We start from the raw sequence: 27,076 nt of genomic DNA, 5'->3' as shown, positions 1-27,076 counted from the left end.
ACCTACAAATTGCCACAAAACGACCACAGAAAATGTGTAATCATCTGTGGTCAAAAGAACAACTGGTAATACGGTGTCGTTTAATGTACAATGAGAAATGCGATGTCGTATATGGCCATTGGCAATGAAATGTGACAGTGAATGAGGAAACGACACCTAAATACGACGTAGTTATAACGAGGCGAAAAGCAAGGGGCTAACGACAGAGAAATGGAATGATAACGACTGAGAAACGTCCTCTTTTTTATTTTTATTTTGGGGATGAATTAAAACGTCCCCTCTTCTTGTCATTGAGAGTAAAGCTGTTTTCAGCGATCACCTGCTCAGACTAGTCCATGGCGTCAAGCTCAGGCGACGATGACTTCGTCATTCTCGTATGCACAAACCCCAGTCCGATCGAAGCGGAGACTGAGCAGAAAGAGATTCTCATTTCGACCGGAGATATCCTAAGCTTGGATTTGCCCACAATTCTCAGTTACCAAACACTCAAAGTTCACGCATCTCGAATTAGGCCAGTTACTTTCCACCCTACTGTTTGGTTCTCGGGAAAGCAAGAGAAAATGATTTTCTGTGACCTTTTTTCTTTTCTTTTTAATATGTAATAACAGGCTCGTTGAACAATCTTCGTATTTCCGAGGCCTCCTCAGCGGGAGCTTTAGGTAACTTTGAGTCTTACCGGTTATTGGTTAAGCTTTTTGTTTGGTTGCTGAGAAAATTGACAAATTGAGTATAGGATGGAAAACACGGTTTTGAAACTGCTCATTGAAAGCTAATTCATCAAATTAGGCCTGTTGAGGCGTAGATTTTAATAATATTCAAGAAATATTGAATATTGTCAAGATTTTGCTTTTCTGTCTTGTGTTATGTTCTTTGGTTTTACTGAGTTTATAGTTGGAGTTAGTGCTTGGTTGAGATGAATATCATTTGCCAGTGCGTTTGTTTAATCTTGAAACTCTTGACCTAAAACCTATTTCTGCTTACTAGCCGGTTTGTTATTGCTTAAATGTTCTCCAGTGAATCATGCCTGGACTTTATATCAATTCAGTGGAGCCTGGAAACATTTGTGGATGTTCTCAAGTGTATATATGGGTGCCCATTGGATGTTACATCGAATAATTTCGTTCCTCTTTTTGAGGTAAACAATTGCGTAGTTTTGATGTTTCTACTATTTCACCCCTTTGTTGCTAGTGCTGTAATGATGTGCAAAATGGACCGGGCAATCTGAAATGTTTTACATATTTGTCTTACAAAGTTTAAGCTGGTAAGCCCAATGTTCAGTCTTATTTCTTTTTTAGTTAATTTTTTTTGAAAAAAATTCACTTATTACCCCTGATATTTCATCACTTTTGAAAAAAGGTATACAAACTTTAAAAAGTGTCAATTTAGATTTTAGGGTATCCATATTTCAATTTTTTTTTAATTTCAACACTCCATTAGAATTTTCCGTTGAATCCTATAAAATTTTTCAAAATACCCTTGCGTTTATTTTTAAAAAAAGATTTATAAAAATGTTCAAAGATTCAAGTATGAGTATATTTGCAAATTTCGTTAAATTCTAACCAACACTTTAATCCTAGCAATTTTTTTTCTTTTATTTCCTAAAAAAAATGAGGGGTATTTTGAAAATTTTGATAAGATTTAACGGAAAATTATAACCGAGGGTTAAAATTGAAAAATATTAAAAGATGGATACCCTAAATTGACACATTTTAAAGTTTGGGTACTTTTTTTTAAAAGTGATGAAAGATTAGGGATTATAAGTGAAGTTCTCAGATTTTTTTGTGTGGAGATTTTAATGTGAAAGAGGTGACAGGCATAACACATTAAGAGATCAACAAACAGAAAGTAAATCCCTCTTGTTTTGTTGTTATTAAATTAGATTCCCAAAAAAAAAAAAAGATTTTGCCTTTTGAAGATAATATTCCACGTATATTCCATTGTAAAAAGAGAAAGTTGAGTTTGGATTATGAATTACCTTTTTATGCTCTTAACTCTTTGTTTTTGATAAGTAATCAGCAAATATCAAAAAAAGAAACATATATAAGCTATGTATAAGCCTTTCTCTATAACTCTATTGTCCCGTCTTTTCGGTATAAGCAGCATGTCACCTGCATGTTTCTGTTGTGCATGACATGGAGGTCATGTTCAAAATAAAGTTTCACTTAGCCAATTCTCTCCAATTCACTTCCTTTGAAAATCTGCCCCTGATGGCCTAGCTATTGCTAAGTGGTAGTCTTAACATTAAACATGTTGCACATCTCCTTTCTCTTTGATTGGAGATTAGTGGTTGTAGCACTGACCAAAAATTGATGAGTGATGTTTGGGATTATGAATTGGCCAATCAGATTCATTTTCATATTTAACCTTTTCCACATACTTCCATGTGTGATTGCCTCTGTGTCAAATGATTTAGAAAGAGAAAATCCAATGAAGACAATGTAGGCCTTTTTGCTTAGTTTTACAAAGCTGTGGGTCATTCTCCAACCATGTTATGTTGTGGTATTGTTGTTCAGTTCATCTTCCTTTACTCTTTATGAGCTAAAAACTAGTAAACTACATTGTTGTATCCTTAAAGTTTGAAACCAAGACAGTGATGTATAACTTGCACAATTCAAATTCAATGGTTTTAGTTACTTATACCCCTTTTAAAATTACTGTGCTAATCTTCCAGGGTGCACTTTATTTTGGGGTGGAGAGGCTTCTCTTGAAGTGTAAAGTTTGGTTTTCTGAGGTATCTTCTTCCAAGGATTCCGGGTCATCGCAAATACAACTGGATGATTTAATTCACATTTGGAGATTTGGTTTAGAGTGCGGTGAGGATCTCTGTGATGTTTATACTGTTAGAGATGATGAAATATGCAAAATCATGCTTGTAATGGTTCAGTTTTTGAAGTTGACATTCACAGTAAGCACTCTAATAGATAGATTTTGAATGCATTGCAGCAAATGATTTTCTTCCAGAATTATGTGCGAGCTATCTTGCAAGGAACTTTGTATGTGCTTAACTTTTATTTATCTTTGCAGCCAACATGTACACTATGATCAGGTTTTTTTTTTTTTTATTTGGGTCAGAAATTTCTGTGTAATCAGATAGTTTGTTCAATAATTATGCATGTTCAAATACATCATATGCTCACATGATGCGTAACTTTTTTATGTTTCATTTAGTCTAATGTACATGCCAGTACAAAATGTCATTTCCTTGTTATATTAGAGTTGGTGAAGATTGTATTTTAACCTTGTTAGCATTCATTTCATCTTATAAATTTCTAACGAGTCCTAGTTAAACATTTAGTTTCCACAAATGTGGTATTGACCAATAGAAGTTCTGCCCAAATTACTCCATCTATATAGTCATTTCTGCCATATGTGTTGCACCTTTCAGCAAATTGAGACATATTTTCTTTGGATTTTCATGCTATGACAGTGATTAGTAATCTTGCTTGTTCGATTTCATGCTCCTCTTCGATAGCCTTAGTCTGTGGAGTCTATAAATCTGAAAGTGTAGGTGGATTTAGTCCTTAGTTACTGGGCTATTTGAGGCTGTTTGAGGAGCACACTTCATAACTAAATGCATAGACCCAAAGAGGAAACTAGTCAACCTAAATAGAACACCTCTTCTGTTGTGTAATACGTCCAAAAGAATATCACTTAAACATAACTCCTGCTATCTTGTGTTTAGATCCTATCTTTCCCGCAAAGCCCAGAAAAGGAGGATTTGTTGATATCAGTTAGGAAAGAGACAAGGAAGGCTAGGAGTAGAGGAAAAGGATGTGGGCAGAGTCAGACATGGTTATTGAGAATTTATCAGAGAAGAGGGTTTTTTGATAAGAGTTAGATGGTGAAGGAAAGAAAAATATCATATACCAAGGTAGATGTAATCAAAATTTCGTAGTTGCTGGTTGTGGAGTTTGCTTTTAGTTTGAGAAAGAGGCATATTTCTTGTTAGAGTGCCAAAGGTAATCCAAGTTAGTCAAGACTGCCAGTTTTCCAAGTTTACTTGTTGGTTATATTTACTATAAGCAGTCAGGGGCTCAGGGTCAAGCACATATTTATAAATGATTCTTCACCTTGTTTTCTCTTCCTTCTGTGGTATGCTTGGCTTTAATGTTGCCAGGGTCATGGATGCCTATTCAAAAAGTGGTGATAATTTGATTTTACAATGTGCAAATATTTTGTTACATTGTTCCGACCTCCTGTCAATGGAAGTTGATGATGGTGTGTTTTCCGGGCAGATGTGGGCCATGTCTAGCAAATTTTTTATAGATGTTCCATACAAGTTGCTACTATCTTGTACAGAGCATCCCCACTTGACGGTTGACAGGTTGATCATTTATCCTTTAATTATATTGATTCAATTTTATGCAATATGTCTGGGAATTCTAATTTTTTATTGATCTTTGACAGTGAGATGTGTCTTTCTGAAGCACTTTTAGTTTGGGTTGATGCTAATGCGGAACAGTTGGAAAACTTCAGCAGAACTGGCGATGATTGTCATAACGTCTTTAGACAAGTAAACTTTCATGCGTCAATGTTTAACTTGAGGACCCAAAATTAGGATTTTCTAGTGAAGGCGCCCTTCCCTGTAAATTATCTTGGCTAGTTTTATATATGTGATATCAGTATGGTTCTAATTTTGGTAGATTATCTTTTGGCCATATACCCTTTTTTTCATCAATTACGAAAAGGAGAATTAACATTTGAATGTGATTTTCTTGTCTGGAAGTTTTTTTTTTCCTAACGTTTGAATGCTATTTAGTTTGTGTGATTTCAGTAAGGACGTACTGTGTTTTTCTTGTCTGCAAATTAATTTTTTTCTAATGTTTGAATCAATTGTGAAATTCTTTTGGTATACTCACTCTTTGTTGTTGTTGTTTTTTTTCTTGAAAGATCCGCATTAGCCTTTTGCCTCTATGGTATGCTGCGGGTATGCTCAATTTTCTGGATGTTTTCTTTACAGCATTGAAAGATATTTACTTTTTTTTTCTTCATAAAATTCGTTTATGAAACAAGTTGATTTGGTTTCATATTTCAGGGAAAAGAAGGTCTTGCCATTTCTCTAAGCTTTTTGAGGAGAGCATTGACTCAATTTTTAGACTAATGATTGTTCCACCCCCATATTCTGTGAATTTCTTAGGAGATGGTGACATGCAGCATCTCAGGATTCGGTTAACGGAATATTCTAAGGTATTCTCTTTGGGAAAACTCTACAAGTGCCCTTGGAGCCCGTGCCATTTCTTTTTGGGATTTTGTTGGCTTTCTTGTTTTGGGTTCATTTGGTTGCGCTAAGAAAAGCTAGAAGGGCAAAATAACAATAAATCCTATGAATGATATCCTGACATATAATTTCAATTGCACATGGATAGGCATTACTTTCTGAGACTCAACTTCTTGAGAAATAGGAGTGGTGGACGTGAGATCATTTAAATTTTCCCTTTTCAATTCTCGTTATAGCTCTTTAATTTGGGTACACATAGATTCATCAAAAAAATTGGGTACAAAAAGATTATCAAGGGGTGTTTGGATAAGATATAGGGCTATTTAGATATGGGTGAGTTTGGTAAAGATTGTCGAGGTAATTTTCTTTTTATTGAGTAGTAATAAGAGGTGATTGATGTGATATAAAGCAAAAAGAATTTAATAAGACTTGTTTTACTTATAAAAAAAAATATAAAGTAAAAAAGAATTTGTATGGAAAAGTGAAAAAGTTTTGTTTTGTAGTGGTTTTTTTTTTTTTTTTTTTTTTTAAATATTTGAATAGTAATAAAAAATGATTAATGTGTATAAAAAGTGAAAAAAGTTAGAATGTTTTGAAGTTGACTTTTTATGGGAGTAGTGAAAATAAGGGGAGGGGAGGGGAAGGGTGGTTACCAAACAGACCCAAACACAAAAAAGTGAAAGTCTGTTCTGCCATACATGTTTTTCTTAAAATTTGAATTCTTGAGTGGAACCTAGAAGAAGCATCATTTAATTTTTCTCAAAGAAAATTCGAAATAAAGAATAAATAAATTGCAAGCGTTATAAGTTACCATTACTATTTGGATAAGAATCAGATAGGTATTTGACGCAGTTTTTGTAGCGTGGTAGCTTTTCCATTTTTCTTTTCTTCTTTTCTTTTCTTTTCCCCTTAAGGCTGGGGAGTGGGATGAGCGTGTCACACAAGGCAATTTGGTTGTATTTGGAATGGAGAAGGAATCATTGAGTTATATGAATCAAAATCCTGAAGGAATTCATGAAGTCTTATGGTATTTGATTTTCCAATATCAGTAACCCAATTTCACCTGCCTAAGAATCCAATTGCTCAACTTGTCTCTGGGCCTCTGGCATGCAGTTTATAACTGTATCACATAATTTTTCCTCTCTGTACTGAAACTGAACCTTACTGGTTATTTCTGGCATTTTGTTTTCCAATATCTGTAATTTATGTCATTAAGTTGATGTGCACAGCCTCTTTCACCTGCCTTAGTTAGGGTTCAGATGCACAATTTCCATGTCTCTGGCACATTCTTCATGATTGTATGAATTAAATCTTTCCTCCCTGTGCAGAAGGTGAACCTTTCAGGTTGTCCACAGATAACATTAGCCATTATGCTCCTGTCTGTGCTTCCTTCTTCACATGCTATGGAACCTGCCTTAAGAAATATTGTTAAACATATTTCCCTTATCCTTGAAAGTCTCGAAGAGGGAGATCGATGTCATACTTTACTGTGTTTGCTGCCGATGTTTTCCTTTGAAGCAGTGGAGGAGGTAGATATTTCCAAGTGTTCAAAGCTGCATCTTGAAGCTGCCATTATGTGCTTCAGCATGTCATTTCCTTCTATAAGAACGCTGAAAGCAGCTTATCTTTTGAATGTCAAGACAACAACAATTTTGCATCAATTGGTGCAGAAGTGCCCTCTGCTCTGTGAAGTTGACTTAACCGTTGATATTAGTCCTCTTATACCAGCACAGGTGTCAGTTGTATCCTCAAGTCCAGCTATTACGCCATCACCATCAAACAGGTCCTTTAGTGTTGTTGACAATCCTGTTGATGTTATATCATCAAAAAGGTCTGGACTATCATTGTCAAATATCACAAAACTCACATTGGAGGGCCGAAGTGATCTCTGTGGTGAGATTTCCATCTGCCTGTTTTCTTTTAACACTTTTTTTTGTCATTGGATAAAGAGTCATTGCATAATTCTACCAAAAGATGGTTTGTCATATCCTGGTTATGTGATTAGCGTTTGCATGCTAATTCTTTAAAAATCTTTATGCTTAGAGTCAAATGGGGTGGGATTCACGATTTTATGAAATCTCGCTTTGTGATTTAAACGTACTTTTGCCGATCTCACATTGTTCGATATCAGTGGGATAGAATACTCTACATGATAGACCCAAACTTTGTGATAGCAGTTAATATGAACACAAACTTTGTCAGTGCATTTTTTTTAAAGCCTGTAAATATCAACTAGAATCCTATCTTTGATGTGTCTGGTGGAAAAGTTCTAGCTAGTGTTTGCATGCACATATTGCACATGAATGACTGCTCTAGTTTTTATTATTTGCTTTGGATGAGTGAATTTGGCCTTAAGGGGAGGAGTTTTGAATTAGTGACTTCTGTTTCATGAGGCATGACCCAGCCAATTGTGCTCTCCCCTGGGATTCTAGTTGTTGTTGTTAATTTTCTTTTACTTTTCTTATTATTCTTATTATTATTGTTATTATTTACTCCACCCTACTAGCCATTTCTTTTAATGTTTATGCCAGATTTGGATCTCCAGTATATCTCAAAATTCTGCGCTTCCTTGCAAGACCTGAACCTTAAAGCGTGTATATCAGTAACAGATGTTGGCATATCAAATCTTCTATGCAAATGTATGAAGCTACACTCAATTGTAGTCTGTGATACTTCTTTTGGGATTAAATCGGTGCTGGCTCTTTGCTCTAGTATTTCTGATCATGATAACGATCCTGCTGCTAGTTTTGAATTGACGCATAATTCTTTGGCGTTTAATCTTCAAAAACTGCACATGGGTGGCTGCAAGGGTAAGTGTTATTTCCTTCATGTTACTCTCTCTGCTATTCTGTCCAGATGGAACTGTAAAGCTGTTTTTTTTTATTGGAAGTAGGGGGGGGGGGAGAGGAAAACGACAACAATGTCCAAATTTAAATCATCTATAAAGCTCAAAAGAGAACTTAAAGCTCTAAAAGAGCAACTCATTGACACCTTGAGAAAACCAAATTTGTGCTCCCCCATTGCTTGCTCCTCGCTTTCAAACTCCCTCTTGTTCCTCTCCAACCAAATTCTCCACGATAGGTTTCTTTTCAAACAATAATATCCTTCCCCTACCAAAATTCCTCTTCCAGTAAGCCAATAATCCATAAAAACAGAGCATGGCATAACTCTAGAAACTCCAACGAGAGAAAACCAAGGACCAAAGAGCTGTACAACTGCACAATGTAAAAACAAGTGATCCACGGTTTCTGCAGCCTTTTTAAGCATATAGCACCTTCTTACTTATCTGTAATAGGTAAATACACAACTCACGTACGTGCATGAGATTGAAGCTGTAAATTCGCTGTCCACTCTTTAGTTTTCAGGGAGGAGACACCATTTGGTCTGAAGACCATCGGCATATAATACCTGCTGACCATGAAATTCCTGCGCTTCACCAATTTATCTACTTTAGAATTAGATTCTGCAGAGCAGCCCATACAATGTGTCTGAATGGATCCCCTGCTCACCAAATATTCCATGGGAACAGCATTTTGCCAGGACAACATAACACCTGATGAAACACTTTAACAAGTGAAGGAGGGGGATGAGCATAATCTATTTTTTGTATTCCTTAAAAGTAAACTTCCTTCATAGTCAAGTTTTTTATTCTTTACCATCTATTGATTTAATGGCTAAGAACGCTAGCGGCATGCTTAACACATGCAAATTGGACGGCAAGTGGTGTTTCCAGTGGTGGACGGGTGTGTAACGCATAAGAACCTGCCATTGGCCTTTAAAATATGATGATGTTGAAAATATTTTTTTTACAGCGTTATGGAGTTACATTCCCATGATTGATTGATAATGTACTAGTAGTACATAATTTTTCTACTTTTTTGCCTTCAACTTTTGGATCTATCTACTTGAAATAAAAGCCTGAAAAGAAGTAATAATTATAGGTGGGAGAATCTAGGACATTTGCTTGATGAAGCATATACATCACTTAACAAAGCTTTGTCTTAATATATTTGGGTTGGCTAAATTCCCCCTTCTTTTCCTTTTTTGCTTTTCTCGGTCCCTTTTATGTCATGGACTGTGATGTCTCTTCTTGCGGCCTTGACCTCATTCTATATGGTCTCTTCAAAATCTTGAGGCGCCTATTACATGTAAGAAATCCCTTCATTCAGAACATGATTGATTATGATTTAACAGAAGATATGAGCTTAGGAACTATAAAATGTGACGGTATGCATAACCAAGTCAAATCAATTGGGATTAGGGGTTTTCTAAGTTCAGGTAGTGTCTTATTTGGTTTAAAGAAAGTAATTTAGGATTTTTGACGCTTGAAGATATATATGTTTTTGTAGGTGTCGACGAAACTTCTCTTGTAAAGCTTCTGTCTCAAACACAAATGCTGAAGAGTCTTTGCTTGAGGGACGCTCACCTGGTTGACCAAGCTCTGCATTGTTTCTCAGGTTCTTCCTTGGAGATGCTTGATGTTTCTAATACTATGGTTAGTCATCAGATTTATGGAACCTGGAATTTATCCCTGCTAGAGTATATGAAAGTGTTATTTGCATATCCTTTTGTGAAGAAATTGCTTGATCAATGATGATAAGTTTTTCCAATATTAGCTAGTTTGAATTTAAAACTAGAACTAGTAGATACAGCATGTCAGATACATTCTCACGTACGACTGCAAGTGGGACAAAATTGGATTGGCATCAGGAGTTCCTGATATTAATCCCCATAACAGGATTTTTTTTTTTTTTTTTTTTTAAAACTAGGAAACACTGTGATTTCGATTTTCAGTCTGTTTTTCCCCACTGTAAAAGACATCTTATATCCTTGAGAAGAAGAATCATGTCTAGAGAGCCAATATCAATTGGCCCCCTCAACCTAATCCATCAAATAGCATGTTTTCCTTATGGAAGACATAAATTTGAAAGAAGTGTGTTTGTTTTGTCGGCTTTAATTTTGATTCTTCTTAGGCCCTACATTTCAAACCAATTTGATTGAAGGCAAAGAGAAATTAAACTTCAGTGGTAGACACAGCTGACCAAATAGAAAGACCACGTGTTTTTTAGTCTCCTTGTTCTTGCTGTTGCAGCCGTGGTGATTATGTACTAATTACTACAGATGCAGTTTTGTCTGAACCAAGGATATCATGCTTGTAAAATTGCAGGTTTCTGGAGCTGCGTTAGCTTGGATAGTCCGTGGAAATCCTGGTTTAAAGTGCTTGAAAGTGAGGGGCTGCAGACATATGTTTCAACCAGAAAGTAGCACCTCAGGGGGAGAATTTTCATCCTCGTATACATTTAAAGAACTGTATGTTGAGTTAGGCAAGAAATGCAGATTGGAAGAAATTGCGCTAGGATGGGGATTCTCTTACTTTTCTCTGGAAGCTCTCCAACCTGCTATTATGTCACTAAGGTCAATAACTGTGGGTTTAGGTGGATCATTAGGTGAAAATGGACTGAAGCAACTATCTGCAACTTGTCCAATGTTAGAGTCAGTAATTCTTCATTTTCAGGTATTAATTATTCAAAGAAATTCGAGATACTTTTGCTCTTTAAATTGGAATTCTTCATCTTCAAATAAATTTTAATTCTTCTGGGTGTTACTTGCTCTTTAGAAAGTGCCTTACACATGCCATTGGTTCATGACAAGGACATGCTTCCTGGATAACTCCTGCAAGATAATTATGCTCACTATGCAGATGTGTAGCCTTGTACGTTTTGATTCTCTGAAGGAATAAATGATCAGATGATATGCTTATAGGATTGAAACAGTTGACACATGGGGAGATATTTCCTTGTTTAGGATGATTTCCTGGCCCTTTCTTGCACTTCTTTCACTTTTCAGAACGAGACAAAATTTTCCTTGCACTTGTGTAATGGATTATCTGATGGCCTCTCATAGGACTGAGACCTGTATGGGTTATCAAATGGCACATATTATTTTTTTATCTCTTGAAATTTGAAACACATACATTATGGTTGTCACTTTGTTTAGTGATCTGGGTTCTTTTACAGGTCATATCTGATACTATCATAACAAACATGATGGCATCCTTGAGAAATTTGCGGGTGTTGGCTTTGTGCTATTGCCTTGGTGATATATCTATATTAAGCTTCAACTTGTCCATGCCAAATCTGAGGAAATTGCAGCTTGGAAGAGTAAGCCCTTGGATGACAAATAATGATTTGGCTATTCTGACTCAGAATTGTGCAAACTTGGTTGAGCTTTCACTGCTAGGATGTAAGCTTCTCAATTCAGGTAAGGAGTTATTATTTGTAAAGTACATAATTTATACTCCACTGCATAAATTGGTTGTATTACTTGGATCCTCTTATTCATGTTCATGATCTGAATTCTCATTATAGTTCAAATGTTAACAAGAAGCCAACATTAATTGGTTATTTGTATTTTCTGCATGTCAGATAATCCCTTTCTGCTATGTTCTGTCCATGACTTAGTGTCTGTTTATAGCAGATTTGAAATAACAGCCATACTCTTTGCAAGTGTTGGGGCGGTAATTATTATGTTTTTCTTAAGTTTCCTTTTGGTCTTTATCACAGATTCTCAACAGATCATCTCACAGGGATGCCCAGGCTTGACTTTTATCCATCTAGAGGTTTGTCATTGTTTCTTTTCTCTTGGATGAATACTCAAATCCCTTTGTATATTAAACTAAAATATGATACAGATGCTACTAAATGTTTTTAAGGTGCTTCTGATGGAGATGAGTGATGGTTAAAGCTCCAAGAGTACCTGCTGTCTTCTTCATCTTCTCGGTCTTGTCAAGTTGCCTGAGAAAAAATTATACATGAAAAACAAAAGAGAAAGGAAAACAAGAAAGAAATTTGATCTAAATAGCCTGAGAAAATCTTGAATAAAACTCTCACATTGGATGTTTAGTGTTCTAGCCAAAATGCTTGCTCTGTGTTGATGACAAATGATCTGAACCACCGCTCCTCCCCTTGTCTCTTTTCTCATGTGTGATTTTTTTTCCGCTGCATAGTCATTTAGCACAGCATGTTTGACTACTCATTCATTCCCTAGAATGCCTCTAGAGGTGTTACTTTTGCTGTTTCAACCATCAAAGCTTTGGTTTATTTTCAGTATTTAGTACTCATGAAAGTGTACGTGAGGTTTCTGCTCTTTCAGTGCTCATGTATGTTCCCATATGTAATGGCATTGTTGTTTAGGACTGTGGAGAAGTAACGACAAATGGGGTTTCTTCTCTTCTCGATTGCACGGCTCTTGAAGATCTCTTGCTGCGTCATAATGTGAGCCTTCTATTACTGCTTTTTTTGTTTTGTTTTCAGATGAATGTATCATCTTAATGTTCTGCTACACATGTTCATGTTGAAACACTCTACAAAAAAATCTTCAATATTGAATATTAATTGCTTGTACTGGAGCTTCCTAGTCTATCATTTAAAGCTTTAGTTATATCGTCTTGTTTTTTGTTTCACTCTTAGAATCATAATTTATGTCCTGTAAGGCCGTGAACAGTGCTTTTGAAGTACAGTGAATGAGCCAAGTTTGTGACCATCTGATGGTCATCAGTGAACTTGCTCTTAATCATAATTCTTTCTGATGGACAGATAGAGTTGTGGCTAGATAATTTACAGAAATAGGGCTGTAGTTAGCCAAATCTAAAACTGAGTTCATTCGGTTACAATTTGATACATAATTTGTATGTGATAATATTTACGTATGTTGGAGGTGGAGCATTAGGGTGTCAACTGTTGTCACAATTTGTTTTTCTCTCCTCAAGTAGGGAACAGATAAATGTACGCTGTTTGGATTGTCTGGATTTAATTTCTGTTCATTTATAACTGACCTGACGGTGATTATTTGCTCTGGACTTGAACAATATTATACAGGGCCCTGGGATACAGAAAAACTTCATTTTTTTTGCTTCTTCAAAGGTACTCATAAGTACAGTGCCACATTCTCTTCTGTTGTTCATTTCTTGTCAGAGAAATCAAGTTTAACAACTAATATCCATTTTGTGACTTTCATCATGACTACAGTTGCCAATGCTTCGGAAGGTATCATTAGATTTGTGTGATGCAAGTGAAGGTGAATTTGACATTCCAGATGTAAGTTTCAAAATGGCTATCCCTCTACTTAATAATCTAAGTGGAATATGAAGTGAAAAACTACAGATATTGTGCATATTTAGTCGCCTTGACTCATGACCAGTGGGTGTTTGTTCTAAAGATTGGCAGCATTAGTTCCATGAGTAATATTACTCTTTACATTCATTTAACGCAGTCATTTTACACCGGCTAACGTGACGTATTTTAAGTGGCTGTCCATGTCAGCAACTTTTTTTTTTTTTTTTTTTTAAAAAAACAAAACAAAAAGAAAGCTATTTAAAGCACGCCACGTCAATTGGTATAAAATGGATGTTAAGAGTAGTCTTGTCAAGTAAATCCAGAATTAGTGAGAGGCTATATTTTAGGATAAATCTAATACATAACTTCCCGCATTTCTGCATTTAAAGTCTTTAATACTGATTAACTTCTATCACATGTTTGTTTGATCCTGTTGTTTCTGCCTCAGTATGAAGACATGTTCTTCTTGAGTACCGTGAAGATAGCGAAATGTAGGTCCCAGAGAAGTAGTTTTAACCTCCTAGCTCAAAGAAGGTCTGTGCACAAGGGGACTCTAGTACTGGTTCGGAACAGCAAGAATCTCATTAGAACAGTGGTGAAGGAAAGGCTTTAACAATTAACAGTGATATGGAGCCTCCATTAAATAATTTTGCAAGGTTTTGAAAATGATGGGTTAAATGGGTAGCAAGAGCTATGTTTTCCTTATTCTTGACGCCCTTCAATATTTGAGCTGATTTTAGTTGTCGTTTGCATGAGGTAATGACACAACAGAGGAAAATGTTTATGATCACATGAGTGCCACGTGGCAAAATAGTGGTAAAGAAATTATAGGTAAATTTCTTACGAATGAATGGTCCGAAAGTAGTGTTTCTTTTGAGGAGCCTCTTCCTGGGTGAAAAAAGGTACGAGGTGCATTCTTGGCGTTAATGTCACCGCAGGTGCACTCCCAACCAACAGTCCCATCTCTTGTTGGCCCTAAAAGTACGAAGAATTTACCAAAAATTTAGCCGTAAGGTGGAACTAGTTCACATAAAAACTAAATTTTAATCCTTTATCACTTATACATTTGTTAAATATGTTTAAAAGTATTAATCAAATATTTAAATAAAATTTTGAGACAATTGGTGATTTAACACAATATCAAAATTGAGATATTGAATTTGAACCTTGACTCTACAATTTAAACTTTATTTTTAATTAAAATATTTTACGTGTTGTCTAGTCACATACATACAGGGTCCGCTTAGATAAGGCCAATTGGGCATTTGCTATTAAATTTGTCCAAAAAAAGAAGGTAAAATGCCTTAAGAAAAATGATTTGAGAAACGACCATTTTAAGGGTTTAGTAAAAAAAAATAAAATAGAAATCTTAAAGATTACAAAACTAAAGTATAACCCCTTTTTTAAATTTCTTTTTTCTCTTATTTTCTTTCATTACTTCTAAGATCTTTTACTTATTGGTTCTATCATTTTTTATTATTTGGATATTCAATATTTTATACTTATTATTAGACGCCATTAATTTGAGTTTGTCATTGTTACAAGTTTCAATAGCCTATCATCACCATGCCATTGATTTTAAGTATACAGTTAATTAAATCCCAGTTAAAATTTATTATCTTACAAGAAAAAAGAAAAAAGAAAAAAAGAAGAAGCTATATTCTCTATTGGGAATAATATATTAATAAAAATTGATCAGTAATTTTACATTTCAAAAAGCTAAAAGAATAATTTTTAAATTAACTTTTTAATATTTAAAATAAAAGTTTCTTATTAATATTTTAAAATTAAAAAGCTCCAGTTTTAATTTTTTCCCTTAGCCTCAATTTTTTTATTGAGCCTCCCAAAGTTTAAAGTATTTTAATTAAATTCAATATTTTTCGACAATCGGTGATTTAACGATATGATTGTGACGAGGTTCAACTCAAACAATTCCCAAATGGCCATATGATCAGTTGCAACTTACAACTATCACGAGTCATTCACAAAGCCCTGAATATTTGTTTCTATTGATGGTCCGGACTAACCCGGCCCAGCCCACCTCTTCACTGTACCTATAGAAACGATGTCGTTTCAGGGAGTTTTATCAGAGTTCCTTACTAACGGAAGAAAATAAAAAAGCTACGAAAGAGAGTTTTTTGATTGTTTTGCCAGGCGCTCAAAGAGGTTTGAAGAAAATCTAAAAATTTTGAAACCCTAACTCGAGCTAATTCTTATATTTCCTTTCTGATTAGAACTTGGAGGTGCGTTGATTTGTTTTTTTTCCTTCTCTACTGAATTTTGAGCTCGTTATAGTTTTTTTTTTGGGTAACATTAGAAAATGGGTTTTGATATTGTTCATCGAAGTGGGGTTTTGTGGGAATGGGTGGTGTGGGATTTATGTTTCAGGTAATGGGTGTGAGAAATTAGGAGTAGTTTTAATAGGCCCTGCAATTTCAAGCAATTGTTTGTAGTTTTTGGTTGAGGGTTTTTTCTCCGTAAAATGGGTTTCTTTTGGGTATCTTTACATTGGAACTATGAATAATATACCGTTAAGTTTGAGTCTTTTGTGCAGCAAGTAAGAATTATATGAAAAACCTTATTTTGCGGGTCCTTGGACTTGGGGCGGCACTAAGTTCACAAAATAATGTTATTATGTAGAATTTGATGGTTGTAGGATTTGTCTGGAGAAATCGTCATGAGCTGACAATGTTTTACATGCTATTGAAATTCTGTTTTACCAAGAACACCTTAGAATAAGAAATGTTTCGAGGGGATAGTTAAGATGATTTGGATGCAGCCACTCGACAAGGGCTCTGTCTTCTTAATGTTTTACATACTAATTATCGTTCTTTGGACACCTTTTCTATATCTTGGTCCTATTATGATTCGATCACCACAAACATCTTACAAACTTTTAATCATTTTTTGTGACACCAAATAATGTTATCTAAGAGAGACTGGCAAAAGTTATTTCTTGGAATGATATTTGTTTCCCTAAAAAGGAAGGGGGTTTGGGGCTAAAAGATGTTGAGATTTGGAATATCTCTTCCATGATGAGGCTTGGAGTATATTTGCTAAATCTGGATCCATATGGGTTGCTTGGGTTCATGAGTACCTGCTAAAAGGGAGAAGCTTTTGGAATGTGAGCATCCCTAATAACAGCTCTTGGTGTTGGAGGAAGTTACTAAAAATCAGGAGCTTAGCTCGGGGTTTTCTCAGATTTGATGTTGGGAATGGTTCCAATATTCACTTATGGGTGGATAATTGGCACCCCTTTGGAGCTCTCTTTGACAGATTTGGCTTTAGAGTTATCTATGACTCCAATAGTAGATTGAATGCTAAGCTAGATACTGTCCTTAAGCAAGATAATTGGTGTTGGAGGCCAGCGCGTTCTGAAGATCTTGTAGCCATTCAAAGTAGATTGATGGATGTGCCGATTGGTGGAATTGACAAACCTGTTTGGAGTCTTGCCAAGTTTGGTGTGTTCACTTGTGCAGAAACTTGGAATCACCTAAGGAAGAAAAAGGAGGCTGTGAGGTGGTGGCCGTTGGTTTGGCATTCTTTTACTATTCCCAAACAAGCTTTTATCCTATGGTTAGCTCTTCTTAATAGGCTAACTACTGAGGACCGGTTGCTTGCTTGGGGTTTTAAAGGGGATGTTAATTGTGGTTTCTGCAAGTCTAGTGTTGAGAGCCGAAACCACCTTTTCTTTTCTTGTGGTTTTAGCTCCCGAGTTTGGAAAACTTGTTTACAGCGATGTGGCTTGCTGAATTGTTATACAAGTTGGAGTGAAGTGATTGATGAAGGATGTAGAACTTGGAAGAGTAAGAGTTTGATGGGGACAATTTGTAGACTTATCTTGAGCTCTGCTGTGTATTGGATATGGCGAGCCCGAAATGAGTTAAAAGTTGGTGGACAACCTCTCACTGAAGAGCAGGTTTTGAAGCAAATTTTTTGGGCAGTTCGGTGTAGAGTTTCTGGAAAGGGCAAATTCCCAAAAACTATGGAGAATATTATTCTTTGTCACAAATGAAACATTGATACTTGTATTTTGAGTTAGTTGTTCCATTGTGGGCAGGGCTGTTTTTTTTTTTTGGGTGTTTTTGGTTTAGTTCCATGAGTGTAGCATGGATATTCCTATAGGTTTTCTAGTAGTTCTGTTTTCTGTTGTTTGGGTTGTAAGTCTTTTGTTGTACAGTTAATTCTTTTTGTCAATATATAGATTTACTCATTCTTTCAAAAAAAAAAAAAAAAGTTATTGGTTCTGAACTTGTTATCTAGTTCTTGTGTTTTCATATTATGTTTTGCTTTTGGTTTGAAGTTACAGCCTGGTAGTTGAGATATTTGATTGTGTCATATTGTCAAATATATCGAACACCTGATTCAGATGCAGGTTGTTATGTCTCACTTGTATAAAATTCACTTCGAATTTCAGTTTGTATTTCCAAATTAAATTGGATATTGGATTACTTTCTTTTCTTAATGATTTTTTTTTTAGTGAATACATCTTACTTTATGGTATTGAATTTGAGATTGATTGTTTGCAGATTCTAGTTGGTAAGTTAGCTTACATGCATTTTATGTTTGCAGATTCTAGTTGGTGAGTTAGCTTACATGAATTTTATGTTGTAAGTTTTGTCGATTCATCTGTTAGTTTGTACTGTATGCTAAAAGAACTGAGATTATTGTGCCTGCTACATATTGTTGTAGCAATTTCACTCAGGTATATCTTTACTTGAGTATACTGGAAAAACATTGTATTATGCTATTATCCATGACCCATTTGAGTCAAGATACACCCTGTGGATGAGACTATGGGAACTTAGATAAAGCATTAAATATCCAAAATTGGGTTTAAGTTTGTTTTGGTTGGTGAAAGAATGCTAATTATTTCGCATATAAACAATTTTTCTTTTAATATTGCATTTTTGTTAGATTTATGTGGCATTATTCCTTTTTAAGATCATTTTCAAATGGTAGATGGTATTCAGGAATTGCTAGGGGGGGAATGTCTGGTAACTTGTATCAATTTAAGTATTGATCATGTTTTACTCTGACAGGTTGAAGAATGCCGAAGGTGAAAACAAACCGTGTTAAGTACCCAGATGGCTGGGAATTAATTGAGCCTACTATTCGTGAGCTGCAAGCAAAGATGAGAGAAGGTTAATATCTTTCATACAGTGCGTAACTTGGGGAATTTTTCTTTTTCATTCCTACATATTCACTGACCTCTGTGAAACTAACAGTGATATATCCTTTATTCTTTGGGCAGCTGAGAATGATCCTCATGATGGTAAGAGAAAATGTGAGACATTATGGCCTATTTTTAAAATAGCACATCAAAAGAGTCGCTACATTTTTGACCTTTACCACCGGAGGAAGGAAATATCCAAGGAGTTGTATGAGTTCTGCCTGGATCAAGGCCATGCTGACCGTAATCTAATTGCAAAGTGGAAAAAGGTTTGTCTCAAAATCTATTTTATCTAGGTTTAGTACTGTTCAACATGTTTTGCTTTATTCATCAAAATAAGTACCGTTGAGTATGTTTTGCTTCCTTTTTTTGGTGTGTATAGGACATATATAGACACCTGCAGAACGTTGGATCTATTCTTATATGCTCCAGCAGTAGTTCATAAACACCTAGTTATTAAAGCTAAATAAGCATGAACCTGAGTAGGGAAAAAGCACATAGAAGATGGTTAAGAATCTTAAGATCATATACTTATCAAAAAAAAAAGAATCTTAAGATCATATAATAATTATGATGTTGTTGAGAATATTAGGTGAATCGTCTAAATACAATGTTATTTATTCAAATTAATTTTGCGTATTTGGGGAAATGGTTGATATGAAGTGTTATAATGTAGACTTCTTTGAAATATCAAGGAAATATATCCATGAAATCAATTTTTTTTCTTCCCATCGACTTATCCATGGAACTTTTTCTAAACAATATAATTTGGTGTTCCTCAATAAGATTTTTACATTACTTTGTTCTAATTTAATTTCATGGTTCTGTTTAAATTGCAGCCGGGGTATGAACGTCTCTGCTGCTTACGATGCATTCAACCACGGGATCACAATTTTGCTACCACATGTGTGTGCCGAGTGCCAAAGCACCTGAGAGAGGAGAAAGTTATAGAGTGTGTCCATTGCGGTTGTGGGGGCTGTGCAAGTGGGGACTGATTCTTATCTTCTTCCAAGAATGGCAAGATCTTTGTACCATGTATTTTTCAGCAATCTGTGTAAACTTTCGCTTGTCTTAATCAGCCTTAGGCTGGACCTTTGCAACTGGTATTAGTATTTCTTTCTAACTGAGGCTGCTGTGACAAGTTGTTTTGATAATCAACCAAACATAACTTAAAAGCATAGTTGGAAAATCTTGGCCAATTTTCTAGTTTGTCATCATAGAATTGTTTCCGGTATTTCCTACTATCTAGGGTTGCATGCTGCTTGTTGTGCTGTAATTGTTATACTACTGTGGTTCCTTAGTATTGTGTTGTAGTTGGTTTAGGTTGCATTTGTTAAATTTCATTGTCCATATTAGATTTTACCATACAATGTATACTGTTAAATGCAACAAAACTAAATATGAACCGGGAAATTGACCGCATTCCAGTTTACCATAACTTGTCAATATTATAGTTGCCATTATTATCAGTTATGGTGGAAGAATCAGGTCTTCCACAAAACTAAAAGAACAGTTGACCAAAATTGAAGTGGAAAGTGAGGGGCTATCAAGCCTGCTTTTACCTTTTACAAATCTCTCTTTACCACTCTTTCTCCCTCCTCTCTTTAGCACTCATTTCACATCATAATACATTTTTAAACAACAAACACCCACCAAAACACGTGAACAAATAGTGTCCATGCTCACGTATATTTCAATGATTATCACTATTACGAGAGTGGTTGCATGGGGATTAGGCAGACGTGGTCCATAGTTGGTTGCATAAAACGTATTTAATTTTTTTATTTTTTTTTATCCATAAGACTTATTTAATTACCAGTCATCCTTTGACAATTGACATTTGACACGCTATCTTATTCACGGACTTGAACAAGATCCTTTCCTTTGAGCAATCCTCAACACTCAACACCGTTTAAAACTTTCCACTCTCCCCTACATATATTTTAAGCAATATTTAATTCAGATTTTTAGGTTGCACAAAACTTGCCGTTGGTTGTATATTGACATCAAAGCCAATTTTGGAATTCTTAATTATTAAGTTCTTGATCCCATATATACAGATGACTTCTCAACTACCAAATGGTTTGTCTTTCTAGTCTATAAATCAAGAAAATTCATTTTATAATTACTGTTTGACTGTATTATTCCCCATCTATTCAATCCTTTTCCTTTATCTTATTGTTGTATATTTCATTCATACACGTCTTCTCTTAATTTTGGAGCCTATAGTTACATATAGAACTTTGGAGCCTATAGTTAGCTATAGGCAGAGTTTGAATGTTGAAGCATATTTTTGGACAGCTGGAAACAAATAAAACGAGTCACCGAAAACTGTCGATTTCAAGAACTGAAAAATTTTTTATGCTTAAGTCAGTAAATACTAAATAGTTAGCTATCGGTAGAGTTTGAATGTTGAAGCATATCTTTGGACAACTGGAAACAAATAAAACAAGTCACCGAAAACTGTCGATTTCAAGAACTGAAAAGTCTTTTATGCTTAAGTCAGTAAATAATTATGTTAAAATAAAAGGAAATAATAAGAAAGTGGAGAACATTGATTCATAAACACGTGTGCCAATTTTTTTATGAGAGGTTTCATAAAACTATACTTTAAATGCTTGTCACGAGGTAGACTTGTAGCCTTTTATTTTTTCTTTAATTATTATTATTTCTTGATTTTTTTTTTTTTGATAAATATTATTTCTTGATGAGACTGCTTAATTAAGTGCCTACTACGAGTATATATTGTATCATAATAAAAAAAAAAAAAAAAAAATGTCAAATCTTCGATGATTTTATCGTACATATCCAAACCATTAAATGATATGTTCATTAAGAAGAATAAAATAGGAGACAATGTAGACCCCCTACTCACCGACCAAAAATTCAATTGGTGCAAGTGGCATTAAGTCAAATTTTACGACAAACAGTTGGAAGATATGACCAATTAAACTCCATTATTACTAATAAAAAAAAAAATTAAACTCCATTATTTCTTTGTTAAAAAAAATATTGGTTCACAAATATGAGAAACAATACACAAATTTTTAAGTTATTGTTCTCAAACACTTTTTTTTTTTTTGGCATGACATTAAAAATTGCGATTGAATTCAAAATTTAATAATGATTTAATCAAATTTTAATAGTGGTTTTTGCTATTAAGAATAAGCATTTAAGAGTGTAAACTTAGAATTGGTGTAGTATTTCTCCACAAATATATGTCAATAAGGGTACAAAAATAAAACAACAGCTCATAAACAAACTCGACCTTGGTCAAGATGGATTAAGATTCTTTGTTATTAGGTTATTCGAATTTCATATAAATGTGAACAACCACAAAGATGAGGTTGTAGGATCCACCTATCCTAACTAGCCTAAGATGCGAAACCCACATATTCAACAAAGATGGGCCTGACAAACTATTTTCTCTTAAATTATCTAAATTTTATAAAAATAAATAAATTCGAGGATCCTCCTCGGGCCAAGGTTGCCCTGAATTTTCTAATCATACAGCAGAAAATAGTTCCTTCCCTTGGTAGGAAGGACCACATTTTCCTTATTCCTTTTGTTCCTGTTGTTTTAGGAGGAATTGAAGGACCAAATTCTCCTGTTTTGTTAGTTTAGCTTTGCTTTTGGTTGGTTTATGTAAAAAAATAAATGTCTAGCTCAATCATAGCTAGTGGGAAACATGATGGAAACGTGTGTGGTTGGCAACAAACTCACGAATGTGAGATGAAGCTCAAGTTTCTGAGCCCGTAATTGTGATTGATTAAAAGTTAACTGATTTATTAAAGACGCCATTAAAGCCAACGGTTACAGGCTCCCTATCCTGCACATCACTCACTCAAACAGCGCATGGGCAAATCCATTGGTTGATCCCTGTTTTGTGTCGTGACTTGTACCCGACACAGAAGCGACTGAAGGTGATCGAGGTTGAAGCCCCCCCTGACATGCAGACGTTGATGTTGTACCACACAAAAGGATTCGACAAACTCTGCGGCTAAAATATCGACTTCATCAAAACCTAGCGCCGCCGCTACAGCCTCTTTTATAATTAGTTATTAGTGGTGATCTTTTTTGTTAAAGTTTTTTAATCTAATCAAGTTGATGGGTGGGCTCCACGAGTCCCGGTTGGCAAGTGGGATGTTTACAACGCACGCCACGGTGCATTACGCGACAAAGCAATCCTTTTGTTTTTCTACAAGCTGGTGAATCCGGACCCACGTCACCCACCCGTGACATCATAGCCACGAAAGCAAAAGGCCGCATAAGAGATACGGGTGTTTGGCAAGCATGGATCTCCTCTCTATTTTTTCTTTCACTTTTCTTTAAAAAGTCAAAATTTAAAATATTTTAACTTTTCATTTTTTTACTTTTTGAGACATTCGATCTCAAAAAGAAAAAATCACGAAAACTAGGGAGACCCGAGAATATTACTCTTTTTTTACGCTGAAACATTACTCTTTCTGTTCTGGTTTAACTTCGCTTGTTGTTTTGGTGGTTGTGAGCTCTGTTTTGTGCTCTTTGGTTTTGGTTGACAAACTTGAGCTCGTTTGGTAAACCGGTTTCTGTTTTTGTGTTTGAGAATTGTTTTCGAGAACAAAAACAAAAAATTGTTTTCTGTTGTTTTTTCTTTAAAAAAGTGTTTGGTAAACTCTTTTCAAAAATAGTTTTGAAAACAGAAAACAGTACCTAAGGCGTTTGGACAATTGTTTTCAAAACAGTTTTCATTTAAGAAGAAAATAGAAAACTGTTTGGCCTTTCTATATATTTTTTGTTTTCAATTTTTTGTTTTTCCATTTATTGAGTGATTTCCAAACAGAATTTTGTTAAATTTAGTCATTAGATTTGTCTTCTTTTTATAGAAGTAATATGCTAGGGACCATTTTTTTTCTTCTTCTTGTGATCCTCTTAAAGTTGATGTTACTTTCAAAATCACCATTGACTTTGGGATGAATCACTTTTGAATTTTAATCCAATTGTAATTTTAAAAGCTACATAAACTTTAGGAGGATAAAAAAAGACAAAAAATAAATAAAAATGATTCTTTGTATTACACCAACATACATACAGTAGTACACAAATTGAGATAGTAGTAATCAATAAATTGAATTAGATTTTGGCAGAATGAATTTTCTATTGCATTTTTACCTAGTATAAATAGATAATTACAGAGTATTTGATAAGTGTTAACAATAGAATCGAGAGAGCTTTGATATATACAATTACTGCAATTGCAGAGATAAAATGACATCTTATGCTATCTTCCTCTTTATCTTTATCTTCAGTGCTTGTGTTGATAAGTCTTGAGGAGATAACTTTTGAAGAGTTTGAATTAATGTGATGACGTACACAAGCCACATGTGTAGTTGTTGTGGAAAATTCTTCTGCATAATAATATGAAATTGGTGTATGCCTTCTCCAATATAAAGACCCAGAGCTCATTGCCCTTCCTGCTGGTGGCAAATGCGGGTTTACCAGGCGCTTCACATGGAATCCAATCATCCACAACAACCAGGACCCACTCACCCTAGAAAGAGAACAAGAAAACCACAATATGCAGTTATATAAATGCTTATCATATCAATAGCTAAAAGAAACTATTTTAACAAACTTCATATATATCTCATGCCAAGACATAACACGACAATGAATTTCATGATTCACAATTATAAGTTGCATCAGTCAAGGAAGTCGGAATCACAACCTAGCGAAAATTCATCCATCTGGAAAGAAATATAGCAAGGCCATTCTTAAAAGTCAAGCACGTCCATCCAAATGGATCTCAACTGACTAGTAGAGAATCAAGCCAGATGAAATTAAGCCTGAGTAGAGAATGGCAAAGACCTTGAATAAATTTTCCACAATAAATTTTAACTTTTGAACTTCTTCTTAACTGAAACCCTAGGAGCTCTAAGAAGAAAAGTTTCCACGTAAATTTTTCAAGGACTTTGATAAGGACATTTGTTGCTTTCAGCTAACTAAGTTAAATGTCTCTCCTCCAGCTGCAGAAGGCCTGGTATCAGCCATCTTGTGCCAGAGGTAGTGCATGCCTGCAAGTAATACCATCCTTAACTGAGGGCAAGAATAGATGGACTAGAAAGATGAGTTTGTCTAACACATTGTTTTGCAATGGTGCAATATTCCATCCAAGCAAAGGGCTAAAATGACTAAAAAGATACTCGTAACTGAACATAATGTTCCCAAAACTAATCATAGTTTTACTACCTATCATCATTCTCGCCAACATTGTATGCTAAAAATAAAAAATGAAAACTAATTCTGATGCTTCAGTACCTCATAAGACAGTACATTGAATCTATGTATAGAAACAGTACACACTAAACTGCCTACTCCTCAAGTGTCACGGTACAATCAAATACAACTTAAAACAACCAAGTAAATAGCCCTTCCCCCCACTCAACCGGTCAACCCAACCAAATTCTAACGAAGTTTCCTTTGTTCCGATCCTTAGCCTCATTCAGCCACAACACAATCAAGCTACCAAAATATACAACACCCAGCAACTATGCACACCCATTCGGCCATCCAGAAAATCTGAACAGGAAGCTCATCAACCCTCACTACTTCTGCTACATAACCAACCAAGAAACCCAAAATCTCAAACAGCAAAACAACAATCGATCAAGCCATAACCGGCCCTTACCATCGAAAATCAACACCCAAAAATCCCCAAATCAAACGCTTAATTCAATTACGTCCCCTCCAACTGAAACAGGGGACAAATAAAAATCATAGACAAACCACAACATTTTCCTTTAAACACCCATTCGGTTAGAGCTTCTTCAACCAACTAGTCAAACCTAAATCTCACAAGGTGTTGAGGAGGAACCGGAATCCACCTCAACCCAATCGGCCAAATCACAATAAATCCCCAAAATAACTTTATTAACTATAAATCAATTGGGTATATACCAAAATCATAGAGAAGAAAGAAAACAGAATCTCACCTAGCTTTGGTCTCTCCCAGCCGTGAGCCCACCGTAGAGCCTTCTAGTTGAAATGCACCAGCTCTCCTCCACCGTGCGTCACCCACTCCTCTTGGTCTGGTTCTTGGCCTGACTGTGCGACGAAGATGAAGAATAGGGAGGTGGGTTTTGTGACTTCTGTCAAACAAAAGAGAAGGTGCGTTCTGTGACTTCGTTAAAACGAAAGAAAATGAAAGCGGAGCTGAAAAGAGTCGAACGGCCGACCTTGAAGACTATAGGAGTACTGTGCACTTAAAAGAAAACGGTTTCTCACAAAGTTTCCGCGTGTTTTGTTCGGTTCCGATAAAAAATATGAAACCTGTTTCTGAAAACAGATTGAACTTGTTTCCAGTTTTCGTGTTTCTTCTGATTTTTGTTTTCTGTGATTTTGTTTTTAAAACAAGTAGCCAAACGCCTCATTATGGTTATAAAACATGTTTTGTTGTTTTGGAAACAGAAAACTGTTTCCAAAACAGGTCGCCAAACAGGCTCCTTTTGTTTGTAAGGTGTTGTTTTGTTAGTAATAATATTACTCACTTATCTAAAAAAACAAAAAAACAAAAAAAAAAATAAGGATATATTTATTTTTTTTAGTTTTAGTTTTATTTTTTTGAGTTTTTAAATAAATTTTTGTCTTCTTAAAAAAAAGTTTATCGTCATTTTTATTTATTGATTTTATGGGAGACATTGACACGATTGATAATTGTGGGAGGACATTGACAACTGAGTGGTAATTTAAAAAAGATATGTGTATTTTTTCCTTTTCTTTTTTTATATGATATTTAGTTGTTTAGAGAATAAAAGTATAACCCAAGAGGGGATTTTAAGAAAAATAAATGGGGAGGAGAATAATTATAATTAGTCCATTAAATAGAAAAGAAAAATAAGGTACGTACCGTAGAGGGTACATTGTTCAACTTATGAAATGGATCGCATGCAGTTCACAAATATCGTTTTCATTATGAACCAATTAGGGTGGTACATTGGTCAACTTATCGATTATAAAATTTATACAAATTGGAGAAATGCTCTTTAAGGACAATCAATCTATTAAAGTATTAATTAATTAAACTTCTTAATAGCTTAAACTTATAAGTAAAGTAATTTGATATGGTATCAAAGTCAAACATCTTGAGTTTAAACATTGATTTCGTCATTTACCATCAATTTTAATTAAATATTTTACGTGTTGGACCTCACCTATTATAAAGTAGTTTGACCTCACATGTGAGGATGAGTGTTAAAATATTAATTAAGTAATTAAATTTATCTTTTTCTACTAGCTTAAGCTTTTAAAAAAAGTGGTAATTTAACATAATAATTAAACAATATAAAAAAGGAAGAGATCAATAATCATAACTATTGTTATTGGACACTGCAATATTTAATGTTAATAAATCAAACTATAAACAAAGGATTAATAAGTGTTCATAATTTTGAAGTCATTGATTTAAACTCTTCGATTAAGAATGCGGTGATGTTTAGTAAGAAAGCGGGCGCGCTTCTTTGATATTATCCTTGAAGGTGATGCATTGCAAATTGTCATGAAGGTTAATTCGAAAATCCCAGAAATGAGCAAATT

At 34.9% G+C, this 27,076-nt stretch overlaps 2 protein-coding genes across 10 annotated transcripts; both read left to right on the top strand.

Moving 5' to 3' along the window:
- Positions 1 to 228: 228 nt before the first annotated feature.
- Positions 229 to 14,179, top strand: LOC133872920 (BTB/POZ domain-containing protein FBL11). 7 transcript variants are annotated; one of them, XM_062310576.1, is made up of 20 exons: positions 229 to 511; positions 609 to 659; positions 1,015 to 1,135; positions 2,672 to 2,813; positions 2,944 to 2,993; positions 4,236 to 4,324; positions 4,408 to 4,513; positions 4,891 to 4,927; positions 5,036 to 5,187; positions 6,547 to 7,111; positions 7,750 to 8,028; positions 9,568 to 9,713; positions 10,386 to 10,733; positions 10,836 to 10,931; positions 11,236 to 11,479; positions 11,782 to 11,837; positions 12,412 to 12,492; positions 13,096 to 13,140; positions 13,246 to 13,314; positions 13,781 to 14,179. In XM_062310576.1, the coding sequence occupies exons 1-20, from the start codon at positions 336 to 338 to the stop codon at positions 13,943 to 13,945; spliced, it is 3,018 nt and encodes a 1,005-aa protein (XP_062166560.1). In that variant the 5' UTR covers positions 229 to 335; the 3' UTR covers positions 13,946 to 14,179. The 7 variants fall into 7 exon arrangements, with proteins under 7 accessions (XP_062166560.1, XP_062166562.1, XP_062166559.1 ...); XM_062310578.1 differs by lacking the exon at positions 10,836 to 10,931; XM_062310575.1 differs by lacking the exon at positions 2,944 to 2,993 and having other exon boundaries at positions 2,672 to 2,905.
- A 1,240-nt stretch (positions 14,180 to 15,419) lies between these two features.
- On the top strand, positions 15,420 to 19,704 carry LOC133873567 (protein BUD31 homolog 2). Of its 3 annotated transcripts, XM_062311290.1 has the most exons (5): positions 15,479 to 15,575; positions 17,862 to 17,914; positions 18,375 to 18,476; positions 18,587 to 18,774; positions 19,345 to 19,704. In XM_062311290.1, exons 3-5 carry the CDS (start codon positions 18,383 to 18,385, stop codon positions 19,498 to 19,500), a joined length of 438 nt encoding a protein of 145 aa, XP_062167274.1. In that variant the 5' UTR covers positions 15,479 to 15,575; positions 17,862 to 17,914; positions 18,375 to 18,382; the 3' UTR covers positions 19,501 to 19,704. The 3 variants fall into 3 exon arrangements, with proteins under 3 accessions (XP_062167273.1, XP_062167275.1, XP_062167274.1); XM_062311289.1 differs by lacking the exon at positions 17,862 to 17,914 and having other exon boundaries at positions 15,420 to 15,575; XM_062311291.1 differs by lacking the exon at positions 17,862 to 17,914 and having other exon boundaries at positions 15,445 to 15,498.
- Positions 19,705 to 27,076: the final 7,372 nt, after the last annotated feature.

This window comes from Alnus glutinosa, chromosome 7 (genome assembly GCF_958979055.1).
Source record: "Alnus glutinosa chromosome 7, dhAlnGlut1.1, whole genome shotgun sequence".
Classification (NCBI taxonomy): Eukaryota; Viridiplantae; Streptophyta; class Magnoliopsida; order Fagales; family Betulaceae; genus Alnus; species Alnus glutinosa.
The sequence above is the reverse complement of the archived record's forward strand: the minus strand, read 5'-3'. Positions and strand labels throughout refer to the sequence as shown.

Excerpts from the sequence above, each read along its gene's own strand:
- LOC133872920 (XM_062310575.1), top strand. The coding sequence starts at position 336 with ATGGCGTCAAGCTCAGGCGACGATGACTTCGTCATTCTCGTATGCACA. Across the intron at positions 11,480-11,781 it reads ATGTAAGCTTCTCAATTCAG|ATTCTCAACAGATCATCTCA; the intron begins GTAAGGAGTTAT and ends TCTTTATCACAG. Across the intron at positions 11,838-12,411 it reads TGACTTTTATCCATCTAGAG|GACTGTGGAGAAGTAACGAC; the intron begins GTTTGTCATTGT and ends ATTGTTGTTTAG.
- LOC133873567 (XM_062311289.1), top strand. The coding sequence starts at position 18,383 with ATGCCGAAGGTGAAAACAAACCGTGTTAAGTACCCAGATGGCTGGGAA. Across the intron at positions 18,477-18,586 it reads GCAAGCAAAGATGAGAGAAG|CTGAGAATGATCCTCATGAT; the intron begins GTTAATATCTTT and ends TTCTTTGGGCAG. Across the intron at positions 18,775-19,344 it reads TAATTGCAAAGTGGAAAAAG|CCGGGGTATGAACGTCTCTG; the intron begins GTTTGTCTCAAA and ends TTTAAATTGCAG.